This window comes from Branchiostoma belcheri, unplaced genomic scaffold (assembly GCF_001625305.1).
Source record: "Branchiostoma belcheri isolate BF01 breed outbred unplaced genomic scaffold, Haploidv18h27 scaffold29, whole genome shotgun sequence".
Taxonomy (NCBI): Eukaryota; Metazoa; Chordata; class Leptocardii; order Amphioxiformes; family Branchiostomatidae; genus Branchiostoma; species Branchiostoma belcheri.
Window position 1 is genome coordinate 1,202,694 of NW_017803898.1, and position 14,037 is coordinate 1,216,730.

The following is a 14,037-nucleotide window of genomic DNA, read 5'->3' on the forward strand; positions in this document are numbered from 1 at the left end:
ATATACTTCATATCTACTACATATATATATATATACTATTTCACAGTTTACGATACAGCAGATGCTCAGACGTCTTTAACAAACTGACACAGGTGAAATCACAAATACAATGTACTTTTCCAGGCCAGTTTACTTTCCAAGTATGCAGATCCTGACAAGAGGTTACTATAAATACCCTGGAGTGACCTTTGATCAAGAGTAGTTTACTGGGTGGAATTGTCGAACCGGTTTCTTTACATGCATTGTGGATCCAACCTGTCATTTTCCGTTTTACCTAAGGCTATCCATAACTGGGAAAGACTGCGTGACATTTGCCCTTTGCACGTGCCACCTGTTACATTTCCTGTAAAAATCTGGAAAAAAAACAGTCTTACTGTCAATACTCTACAGCATTGGATAGTGTGGTGTTTGAATTTTCCTATGTATGGAGGGAGCAATACCCGGCTATGTTATAAAAGGCCATTCATAAATCATAGTTGTTTTCAAAGAGACATAAGAGTTCGTTCCTTCAGCAAAAAATCATCTCTCACGAAGTGTCAAGGTTGACGATCCACATATTCACCGCGTCCACGTATCAGAGTTTATCAGTTCATATAATCTTTTTAATGAGAAGCAAGCAAAACAACCCGGAAAAGTGCAACGGACTGTATCAAATCGTTAAAAAGATGCCCCTCCATCACTCAGACAGTAATTGTGACAGGTCCGGTAAGTGTTCCAACTAGCACAATAGCAAGTAGGTAAGCACAGGGGAAGTAATGTGTTGCGAAGTGCCTAAGGCCATCTTTAGGTTCTCACGTAGGATAATGGTTCATTATGTACTGACCCTATTCTATATACTGATACTATCGTGCGCAGCATGAGTAAGCTTCGGCGTTGGTCTTTTACTTTTCCTCGGTGCGCGTTTCTATAGCTGTCGTGGGATAAGTTCGTCGACCAGTTGGAAAATGTACAGGAATGCGGAACGCGCGTTTTGGATTTTCGTCCTGTGGCTGCTTTTCTTCTCCATACAGTTGTGTTCGTCGAACCAAGTGAGAACAACTACAGGTATGTGTCCTCTGTTTTATGTCATGCGTAGATGTACTGCTCTGTCATAGACAACTTTGCCCTCAGCATATCTAGCTTTAGTACGTAGTACGTACATAGACGTTATTTTATTTGCTGTGTCTAATGTTTTTATGTCTACTGTATAAGGGGGGAAGTAGTAGCTGAGAAAGAAGGCCTGAAGGTATTAGTTGTTTTGCATACCAAACTGGTTCTTGGTGGAAAAGACAGCCAAGCGGCCGGATTCTTTCATTTTCATGAAATACGGATTCGTTTACAGTTCTGTCTGTTGAAACCTTTCGTTGCGTGGCATGTATATTGTAGAAATATCTGTATGTCGCACATATCATATATACAGTATCACACCGTCCATACAGCCATAGTAACCAGTGTTTGTCAGACGCGTAACACAAGTCTGATTCTGACACCTGTAGGAGCAAATAGACCCCACACAAAGATGTACAAACAAGCAGGATTTAATTAACTTCATGCTTAAGCTAAGTAAAGACGTTTTACACAATAAAAGTTATTAAAGAACCACTTTCTCTCTATATGTTGATGATGTAGATAAAGACATGCTTCCATGTTACTAGGTTTGGGAAATTTGACCTAAATTATCCACATAATTGGAGCAGAAAATGGCGGCATGTTAAGTACAGAAGTTGTAAACATTCCTAAGTGTTCCTCTTGAGTTGTCGTTTTTCTCGTGGACAACCCCTTATTTCTGAAGGAAGGGCATTGAAAACCGGTAACGAGGCACAAACGTGTAAAGAAATCAGGAATTTGAACAGGATCGTTGTTAAAGTGTTGTGGTTGGCAGGTCACTGACACAAAGATGGGGCCTGCTGTGTAACCTGTGTCTATTTTTAAACCTAGGCCACTGTTCAATGTGTGCCAGGTACTGGTAATAAATCTTCTTTCAAAGTTACTCTTAAAGTAAACCAGTCCTGGTAAGGGGGCCAAGATACCGCCTGTGCACCCCATATGTATATGAAGCAGAAGACGTCAGACTTACATACATACATACATACATACATACATACATACATTCATACATACATACATACATACATACATACATAACGATCGGATAAAGAGGCATGTAACAGTCTTAGAGCTGTTAATAATGTCACCAATTATGCAAAGCTCATTTAGGTCATTTGAGGCATTCTTGTCTGTTGGTTCAATGTAAGTTGAGAATATGAGACAGGCCTGTTCATTGGATCGATATAAGTTAAGGCCATATGAGACAGGGCTGTTCATTGGATAAATGTAAGTTGAAACATTGAGACGAGACAGGCTTGTTCATTGGATCGATGTAACTTAAGGCCATGAGAGAGGGTTATTCATTGGATGTATGTATGTTGAGACCTTGAGACAGGCTTGTTCATTGGACGAATGTAGGTTGAGAACTTGAGACAGGCCTGATCATTGGACAAATGTAGGTTGAGACCTTGAGACAAGCCTGTTCATTGGATGAATGTAGGTTAAGACCATATGAGACAGGGCTGTTCATTGGATCAATGTAAGTTAAAACCTTGAGACAGGCCTGTTCATTGGATCGATGTAACTTAAGGTCATGAGACAGGGCTGTTCGTTGGATGGATGTAGGTTGAGACCTTGAGACAAACTTGTTCATTGGATGAATGTAGGTTGAGATCTTGAGACGAGCCTGCTCATTGGATGAATGTAGGTTAAGACCCTGAGACAGGGCTGCTTATTGGACGAATGTAGGTTGAGACCTTGAGACAAGCTTGCCCATTGGATGAATGTAGGTTGAAACCTTGACTCTTGAAACAGGCCTGCTCATTGGATGAATGTAGGTTGAGAACTTGAGACAGGCTTGTTCCTTGAACAAATGTAGGTTGAGACCTTGATACAGTCTTGTCTATTGGATAAATGTAATTTGTAGGTTCAGATATATTGAGACAGCGCTGTATATTGCATCAGTATTGGTTAAAACCTATTTTTCAATATAAATATTTTTTCTGACCATGTTTTGTAATAATGCCGGATGTGAATGCTATTTTTAATAACGATTTTTATCGCTTTTTTCCCCAGATCATTTGGACATTTCAAATCGGCCGTCCAGATTTTTGGGGTCACCTACCATTACATTTGCAGACCTGATACAAGCCTTCTCACCAACAACACCTGTTCCATCGGAGCATGATGAGCAGTACCGTGATCAACGGTTTGCAAACAGCACATATATTAAAACAGCCAAATCCACAGAAACTTCAATTGGACACAAACTCAATTCAACCAGACATAGTGCAAGATCAGAGCTTAGAGGCCTTGATCCTGTGACGAATCTAAACTCAACAAAAACTGGGAAAACCATTAAAAACACATCTCTTGACACACGGGCGTCTACGAATGACGCCAAAACTATCAACGCGATATCATTGTCAGCTCTAGCTTTGCAGCACCTCAAGAAAGACACAGGGGAAGCGTTGATTTTTCTGAAAAGAGCGCAAGATGAAAGTACGACAAAATCCATTCTTTCACCGATGGAGCAAGGGAGTACAAAGGGAGCAATATCAGTTGTCCCAACATTGGAGCAAGGGACTACGGATGAATCAGTGTCAGTTCTTCCAACAGTTGAACAAGGGACTACGGATGTGACAGTGACCATAAATCCAACACAAGAAGATTTTCAGACGACAACTGCTACAGCAACAGTGCCGAATAAGACCACTATGAAGACATCGATGGCACAAACGACAAACCAGCAGACTACAACGAGAGAATCAACTACTATGGCGGTGTCAACGTCTGGTACAACGACTCATGAGCAAACTGCAGCATCAACGAATGTTGGAACAACACAACACCAAACCACAATGCATGATCAATCTACAACACCCGAGTCTACTGCTAGAACAGTGCAGGACCCTACCACGACTGTCGAGGCCACAACGGCATGGGCTCAGACAACACCATATTCAACAACGACAGAAAATAACCTGCACACCACAATGCCAGTGTCTACTGACGATACAGCGACGCACGATGAAACCTCCACCCAGGTATCAAGTGATGTACCTACCGCTGAGGTGTTACCGGATACAACGACGAAAATAGCCGTGTCGGTTATTCCAACAACAGATGAATCCAAAACGATAACAGCAACGCCGGTGACAACCACGACGAAAGTGTCAACGGCAACAACAAAAGAGCAACAGACTGAAATAGAAGAAACAACTGATGTAACAGCGACAATTATTCCAACAAAAGAAGATCAGGAATCAACAGTACACATGTCAACTTTTACAACAGCAACTACACAGCCTTTCTCTACTGAAGCTGCATCAACAGCTACAGCAACATCACAAGGTGGCACAACAGTCCCAACCGCTGTAGCAACGACACTGAAGTCTACAACGGAGACGTCAACCTTTTTAGTGTCGACACTAATGACCACTGAGGCTGTAACTACAGCAAGATCTACAACTGTAGATCCAGTTGTTACAACGGACACGTTTACCACTGAGGCTATAACTACAGGAAGTTCTACAACACAACCAGATGTTACAATATCCATTGCAGCCACCCCAAAACAGACTATGTCAACAGGACAGGAGACTACAAATGGGGTAGTGTCGATTTTTCCAACCGCACAGGATGGCAGTACAATAAGAATGTCAACGGTTGAAGGAACAACGGAACTTCCTCTGACCACCACATCGGCTTCCAGCGCTGTAACGACTAAACACGATGATACTACAATACCAGTGTCAACTGCTACAGCAACGACAAGCAAAACTACAACTGAAGAAACGACACGAGACACAACCACAAGGCCGGTAACAAGTGCTATAACAAGTACACAGCATACAACGTTTCCGGTTGAGCAGGAGACCACAATTGTTCCAACAACGGAGCATTCGACAGAATATGTTACAACGATCATCGCTACCACCGAGGCAGTAGCTACGGTTACAGGTGTGACTGAAGAAGAGAGAATTACAACTGATGCGAGCACAACAGAGGCTATAACTACAGCAAGCTCTATAACTGTAGATCCAGGTGTTACAACCAAAGCAATAACCACTGAAGCTGTAACTACAGCGAGATCTACAACTGTAGATCCAGGTGTTCCAACTACAGCAATGACCACTGAGGCTGTAACTACAGCAAGATCTACAACTGTAGAACCAGATGTTACAACTTCAGCAATGACAACTGAGGCTGTAACTACAGCGAGATCTACAACTGTAGAACCAGATGTTACAACTACAGCAATGACAACTGAGGCTGTAACTACAGCGAGATCTACAACTGTAGAACCAGATGTTGCCACTGACACGTTCACCACTGAGGCTATAACTACAGGAGGCTCTACAACAGAACCAGATGTTACAGTATCCATTGCTGCAACGTCAGAACAGTCTATATCTACTGCACCAGCTGAACAAGAGACTACTCATGAGGCAGTGTCGGTTTTTCCTTCAACAGAAGAGAAGATCTCAACAGAGGCACAGGATGGCAGCACAATAATCATGTCAACGGTTGAAGGAACAACGGAACTTCCAACCACCACATCGGCATCCACCGCTGTAACGACGACACATGATGACACCACGATGTCAGTGTCAACTGCTGCAACCACGACAAGTAAAGCTACAACTGGTGAAGAATCCACACAAGACACAACCACAAGTCCAGTGACAAGTGTTGTAACAAGTACACAGCATACAACAATTCCGGTTGAGCTGGAGACTACAGTTTTTCCAACAACGGAGCATTCGACCGCAGATGCTACAACGATCATTGCCACCACCGAGGCTGTAGCTACAGTTATGGGCTCAACTAAAGAAGCGAGAATTACAACTAAAGCAACGATCAGCACTGAAGCCGTAACTACAAGCGCTACAACTGTAGAACCAGATGTTACAACTAAAGCAATAACCACTGAGGCTGTAACTACAGCAAGCTCTACAACTGCAGAACCGGAAATTACAACAGATAAGATCACCACTGACCCTGTAACTACAGTGAGGTCTACAACGGTAGAACCAGATACAACTAAAACAATAACCACTGAGGCTGTAACTACAGCAAGCTCTACGAATGAAGCACCAAGTGTTACAACAAACGTAATCACTACTGATTCTGTAAGTACAGCAATCCCTACGACCGAAGAACCAGATAGTACAACGCACATTACTACTTCTGTAACTACAACTGACGAACCAGATGTTACAACATACATGGTCACCACTGAGACTGTAACTACAGCGAGCTCTACAACTAAGGAACCAGTTGTTACAGCGAACATTGCCACAACGGAGGATGTAGCTACAGTTAAAATTACCACCGAGGGTCCAGAAATTACAACAGACATTACCACCACAGACGGTGTAACTACTGCAAGCTCTACAACTGTAGAACAGGAAATTACAACATACATCGCCACCACTGACGGTGTAACTACAGCGAGCTCTACAACTGTAGAACCGAAATTTACAACAGACAAGATCACTACTGATATTGTAACTACAGCAATCTCTAGAACTGAAGAACCAGATGTTACAGCAATCCCCACAACTGAAGAACCAGGCATTACAACGAAAATTGCATCTACTAAGACCTTAGCTACAGTAAGTCCTACAACAATACAACCGGATGTTACAACGGACATAAGCACCACTGAGACTTCAGCAAGCTTTACAACTGTGGAACCGGATGGTACAACGAACATTGCCACAACCGAGGTTGTAGCTACCGAGCAGCCAGAAATTACAACGGAAGTGATCACCACAGAGGCCGTAACTACAGCAAGCTCTACAACTAGAGAACCGGAAATTACAACATACATGATCACTACTGATGTTGCAACAACAGCAAACTCTAGGACTGAAGAACCGGATGTTACAGTAATCCCGACGACTGATGAACTGGCTTTTACAACCAAATTAACATCCACTAATGCCGTAACTACAGCAAGCTCTACAACTGACGAACCAGATGTTACAACGAACATTGCCACAACGGAGGATGTAGCTACAGTAAGAGTTACCACCGAGGAACCAGAAATTACATCAGACATGGCCACAGACGGTGTAACTACAGCAAGCTCTACTACTGTAGAACCAGATGTTACAACGGACATGACAACCACTGAAACCGTAACTTCAGCAAGCTCTACAACTGACGAACCAGATGTTACAACATACGTAGTCACCACTGAGGGTGTAACAACAGCAAAGTCTAGGACTGAAGAGCCGGATATTACAGTAATCCCTACGACTGGTGAACCGGCTTTTACAACCAAAATTACACCCACTAAGGCTTTAGCAACAGTAAGTCCTACAACTGTAGAACCGGATGTCACAACGGACATTGCCACAACCGAGGCTGTAGCTACAATAAGAGTTACCACCGAGGAGCCAGGAATTACATCAGACATGACCACCACTGAGTCAGTAACAACGGCAAGCGCTACAACTGTAGAACCGGAACTTACAACAGACAAGATCACTACAGACGTTGTAACTACAGAAAGCTCTACAACTGACGAACCAGATGTTACAACGGACATGACCACCACCGAGTCCGTAACTTCAGCAAGCTCTACAACTGTAGAACAGGATGTTACAACGGACATAATTACCACTGATTCTGTAATTACAGCAATCCCTACGACCACAGAACCAGATAGTGCAACGCACATTGCTACTGCTGTAACTACAGCAAGCTTTACAACTGTAGAACCGTATGTTACAACGGACATTGCAAAAACGGAGGCTGTAGCTACAGTAAGAGTTACCACCGAGGAACCCAAAATTACAACAGACATGGCCACCACAGACGGTGTAACTACAGCAAGCTCTACAACTGTACAACCGGAAAGTACAACATACACCACTGAGGCTGTAACTGCTGCAAGCCCTACCACTGTAGAGCCGGATGTTACAACGGACATTGCCAAAACCGAGGCTGTAGCGACAGTAAGAGTTACCACCGAAGAAGCAGAAATTACAACAGACTTGACCACCACTGGGGCAGCAACAACAGCAAGCTCTACAACCGTAGAGCCGGAACTTACAACAGACAAGATCACTACTGAGACTGTAACTACAGCAAGCTCTACAACTGTAGAACCGGATGTTACAACGGACATTGCCAAAACCGAGGCTGTAGCTACAGTAAGAGTTACCACCGAGAAACCAGAAATTGCAACAGACATGGCCACCACAGGCGGTGTAACTACAGCAAGCTCTACAACTGTAGAACCGGAAATTACAACGGACATAACCACCACTGAGGCTTTAACTTTAGCAAGCTCTACGACTGAAGAACCGGATGTTACAACGGACATTGCAACAACCGTGGCTGTAGCTACAATAAAGATTACCACCGAAGAAGAAGAAATTACAACAGGCATGACCACCACTAAGGCAGCAACAACAGGAAGCTCTACAACCGTAGAGCCGGAACTTACAACAGACAAGATCACTACTGAGACTGTAACTACAGCAAGCTCTACAACTGTAGAACCAGATGTTACAACGGACATTGCCAAAACCGAGGCTGTAGCTACAGTAAGAGTTACCACCGAGGAACCAGAAATTGCAACAGACATGGCCACCACAGACGGTGTAACTTCAGCGAGCTCTACAACTGACGAACCAGAAATTACAACGGACATGATAACCACTGACGCTGCAACTACAGCAAGCTCCACAACTGACGAACCAGGCGTTACAACGGAGGCTGTAGCTACAGTAAGAGTAACCACCGAGAAACCAGAAATTACAACAGGAAAGATCACCACAGACGCTGTAACTACAGCAAGCTCTACAACTAGAGAACCGGTTGTTACAACGGACATTGCCAAAACCGAGGCTGTAGCTACGGCAAGAGTTACCACCGAGGCACCAAAAATCTCAACAGACATTACCACCACAGACGGTGTAACTACAGCAAGCTCTACAACTCTAGAACCAGAAATTACAACAGACATGACCACCACTGAGGCCGTAACTTCAGCGAGCTCTACAACTGTAGAACCAGATGTTACAACGGAGGATGTAGCTACAGTAAGAGTTACCACCGAAGCACCAGTCATTACAACAGATATTACCACCACTGTAACTACAGCAAGCTCTACAACTTTACAACCAGAAATCACAACAGACATCACCACCACTGACGCTGTAACTACAGCAAGCTCTACAACTAGAGAACCGGTTGTTACAACGGACATTGCCAAAACCGAGGCTGTAGCTACAGTAAGAGTTACTACCGATGAAATAGAAATTACAACAGACATGGCCACCACGGACGGTGTAACTACAGCAAGCTCTACAACTGTAGAACCGGAAATTACAACATACACCACTGAGGCTGTAACTACTGCAAGCCCTGCCACTGTAGAACCGGATGTTACAACGGACATAACCACCACTGAGGCTGTAACCTCAGCAAGCTCTACGACTGTAGAACCAGATGTTACAACGGAGGATGTAGCTACAGTAAGAGTTACCACCGAAGCACCAGTCATTACAACAGATATTACCACCACTGTAACTACAGCAAGCTCTAGAACTTTACAACCAGAAATCACAACAGGCATCACCACCACTGACGCTGTAACTACAGCAAGTTCTACAACTGACGAACCAGATGTTACAACGGATATGACCACCACTAAGGCTGTAACTACAGCAAGCTCAACAACTAACGAACCAGACGTTACAACGGAGGCTGTAGCTACGGTAAGAGTTACCACCGAGAAACCAGAGATTACAACGGAAAGGATCACCACAGACGCTGTAACTACAGCAAGCTCTACAACTGTACAGTCGGTTGTTACAACGGACATTGCCAGAACCGAGGCAGACATTACAACAGGCATGACCACCACTGGGGCAGCAACAACAGCAAGCTCTACAACTGAAGAAGCGGAACTTACAACAGACATGATCACCACAGAGGCCGTAACTTCAGCAAGCTCTACAACAAAAGAACCAGGTGTTACAACAAACGTAATCACCCCTGGTTCTGTAATTACGACCAAAGAACCAGGTAGTACAACGGACATTGCTACCGCTGTAACTACAGCAAGTTCTACAACTGTAGAACAGGAATCTACAACAGACATCACTACCACTGAGACTGTAACTACAGCGATCTCTAGAACTGAAGAACCAGATGTTACAGTAATCCCCACAACTGTAGAACCAGGCATTACAACGAAAATTACATCCACTACGGCTTTAGCTACAGTAAGTCCTACAACTTTAGAACTGGATGTTACAACAGACATAAGCACCATTGAGGCTGCAACTACAGCGAGCTCTACAAGTGTAGAACCACATGCTTCAACAGACATTGGTACAACCATAGATGTAGCTACAATGAGAGTTTCAACTGAAGAACCAGAAATTACAACAGGCATAGTCACTACCCAGAGCCACACTACACCACCAGTCACAACTGCAGAAAGAACTATACAGTACAAAACCACCAAACCAGCGTCCAGTACAGAAACAACAGATTTCTTTTTAGACCCTGTAACTACCAGAGGGACAACTTCGATGGCAACGACAAGTAAACAAACAACAGGTGCCGCCACAAATGTGGGGTCGACAGTCATACCGACAACGAACGAAATTACAACTGACCAGAGTACAACTCAAGCGACAACACAAGAAACGGCAGTTACAACCGGTGGTCCTACAATGCAGGTTTCTACAATACTGCCTACCACAACAAAGCCAACAACAACAAGCGAAATAACAACTGGTCAGATCACAACTGAAACGACATCACAAGAAACGACAGCCACAACCACCGGTCAAACAACACGAGCTTCTACAGTCGCATCTACCACAACAAAGCTATTGACAACAACGAACGAAATAACAACCGACCAGGTCACAACTGTAACAACAAAACCGGCAACGACTGCCACAACCACTGGTCTTACAACCAGGGATTCTACAGAAATATCTACTGCCACAAACAAAATAACAACTCCTCCTGTCACAACGTATAAAACAGTACTAGAGACGTTGAGCACAACCCTTGGTTTTACAACAAGGGGTACTACAACAGCATCTACAGCTACCCAACCCTACACACCAAGTGAAATTACAACAACTGGCCAATTCACAACTGCAACAACACAACCAGAAACAACAGTCACAGCAGCTGGTCATTCAACAAGGGCTTCTACAGAAATGTCTAGCACAACAATGCCATTGGCAACAACGATACCAACCACCAGTTCCACAACAAGGACCACTACAGAGGCATCTACAACAAAAAAGCCATCATCTACAACAACGAACGAAATAACAACTGGTCAGATCACGACTCAAGTGACAACACAAGAAACAACCGGTGGTCCTACAATGCAAGCTTTTACGATACTACCTAACACAACAAAACCAACAACGAACGGAATAACAACTGGTCAGGTTACAATTGTAACAACAAAACCAGAAACGACAATTACAACCACCGGTCAAACAACACGAGCATCTACCACAACAAAGCCACCGACAACAACGAACGAAATAACAACTGGTCAGGCTACGACTGCAACTACAACACAGCCGACAACGACTGCCACGACCGCTGGTCCTACAACCAGGGCTTCTATAGAAATATCTACCGCAACAAACAAAATAACAACTCCTCCTGTCACCACTTATAAAACAGTATTAGAGACGTTGAGCACAACCGTTGGTGTTACAACGAGGGGTACTACAACAGCATCTACAGCTACACTACCATACACAACAATTGAAATAACAACTGGTCAGGCCACAACTGTAACAACAAAACCTGAAACAACAGTCACAACAGCTGGTCATACAACAAAGGCTTCTACAGAAATGTCTAGCACAACAATGCCATTAACAACAACGATGCCAACCACCAGTCCCACAAGGGCCTCTACAGAAGCATCTACAACAACAAAGCCATCTACAACAACAAACGAAATAACAATTGGTCAGATCACAACTCAAGCGACAACACAAGAAACAATCGGTGGTCCTACAATGCAAGCTTCTACGTTACAACCTACCGCAACAAAGCCATTTACAACAACGACCGAAATAACTGACCAGGTTACAACTGTAACAACAAAACCAGAAACGACAGCCACAACCACCGGTCAAACAACACGAGCTTCTACAATCGCATCTACCACAACAAAGCCGCTGACAACAACGAACGAAATAACAACTGGCCAGGTTACAACTGTAACAACAAAACCTGCAACGACTGCCACAACCACTGGTCCTACGACAAGGGCTTCTACAGAAATATCTACAGCACCAATTGAAATAACAACTCCTCCAGTTACAACTTACAAAACAGTACTAGAGACGTTGAGTACAACTGTTGGTGTTACAACAAAGGCTACTACAACAGAATCTACAGCTACACTTCCCTACACAACAAGTGGCAGCACCTCAACAGTGACAACAAAACCAGAAACAACATTCACAACCGGTGCTCTCTCCACAAGCATTTCTACAACAGAATCTACAGCGACAATTCTACATACATCAGAAAGTACAGGCACAGCCGCTGGTCCTACATTAGAGCCTTCCACAGCAACAACAACGTCTACTACAACAACGCCGTTTACAACAACAAGTACAGAAACACCTGAACAGGTAACAACGAAAACAACGCAACCGGAAACAACAGCCACTACTGATGGTTTTACAACATTCATTCCATCCACGGCAGCAATGCCACAGACAACAGGCAAAATTACATCTAGTCAGTTAACAACTGAAACTACAGCTAGAACTGTAGTGTCAGCAGCAAATGCGAGAACATTACCTCAAACAAGTGCCATTACAACAGGCAAGATCTCAACTGTACCAACCAGCTCAGAGACAACGATCGCTTCCGCTGGTCCTTCAACAAGGTCATCTTCAACACCGTCCACTGCAACAACGCCTTTTACAACGAGTGAAACAACAACTAATCAGGTGACAACTTACAAAACAGTACTGGAGACGCTGGCTACAACCTCTGGTCCTACAACAAGAGCCTCGATCGTACAACCTACTGCAACCACGCCATTTACAACAACGACTGATTCTACAACTCGTCAGTTTACAACTATAACAACACAACCGGAAACGACTGTGCCAACCGCAAGTCTTACAAGGGCCTCCACAACAGAAGCTACCCCAACGATGCCATTTACAACGACACGTGAAAGTACATATGATCAGAGCACATCTACAGCAACAACAAATGAGATAACAAGTAGCGAGATAACTACTGTGACAACGAAACCACAAACGACAGACGAAACCACTCTTCCTACAGAAAGAGCCTCTACAATAGAACCTACTGGAACAATGCCATTTACAACAACAGGTAAAAGCACATCTTACCAGAGCACAGCTGAAACTACAGACAGAACTATTAAAACAACTCAGAAAACAGCTCTGGGGACTCCAACAATGCAACCATCAGATGGTGAGTTCAATCTAATTTTGATATTAACCACAGGCTGGATTAGAAATATATGATATTCTTGTAGCTTTAAGCATTTTAAACCATGTTTTCAACATTGTCGACTAGGGGAATTCTTCTGAAGTCTCACTTTCTCGTGTTATGAAGACATGTTTCGTTTTGTTATGATCTTGAAGAATGTTCATGCTCGACGTAGGACGTAGGATGTCATTCTCTTTGTTATGACATTCTCAAATACTGCTGTAATGGAGAAACTCATGTCTCCAGAAAGGAGAAAAGGCACGAGAATTGTATATTTAAGCTTCTCATGAATAAACAAAGGTTCAAACAAACGAAGTAAAAGCATACTACATGCTTTCCCTTCTCTTATTTGATTATCTAACATTATGATACTGAATGTAACACTTCTGGGCATTGATATGCAAGTAAGATAATTCGTCTCTCTCTCTCTCTCTCTCTGTATATATATATATATATATATATATATATATATATATATATATATATATATATATATATATATATATATAT

At 43.3% G+C, this 14,037-nt stretch overlaps 3 protein-coding genes across 3 annotated transcripts in view; all 3 read left to right on the plus strand.

Moving 5' to 3' along the window:
* Positions 1–3,741: 3,741 nt before the first annotated feature.
* LOC109472911 (mucin-22-like) lies at positions 3,742–5,160 on the plus strand. Its single transcript, XM_019772777.1, has 2 exons — positions 3,742–4,850; positions 5,134–5,160. Exons 1-2 carry the CDS (start codon positions 3,744–3,746, stop codon positions 5,158–5,160), a joined length of 1,134 nt encoding a protein of 377 aa, XP_019628336.1. The 5' UTR covers positions 3,742–3,743.
* A 128-nt stretch (positions 5,161–5,288) lies between these two features.
* On the plus strand, positions 5,289–11,713 carry LOC109472912 (mucin-3A-like). The gene is made up of 3 exons (XM_019772778.1): positions 5,289–6,205; positions 6,488–11,044; positions 11,500–11,713. The coding sequence occupies exons 1-3, from the start codon at positions 5,289–5,291 to the stop codon at positions 11,711–11,713; spliced, it is 5,688 nt and encodes a 1,895-aa protein (XP_019628337.1).
* A 312-nt stretch (positions 11,714–12,025) lies between these two features.
* Positions 12,026–14,037, plus strand: part of LOC109472913 (integumentary mucin A.1-like) — a 12,070-nt gene continuing 10,058 nt past the window's right edge. Inside the window, exons 1-2 of the mRNA XM_019772779.1 lie at positions 12,026–12,732; positions 13,207–13,293. Coding sequence (XP_019628338.1) covers positions 12,063–12,732; positions 13,207–13,293 — 757 coding nt within the window. The 5' untranslated portion in view covers positions 12,026–12,062. The remainder of the gene's footprint in view (positions 12,733–13,206; positions 13,294–14,037) is intronic.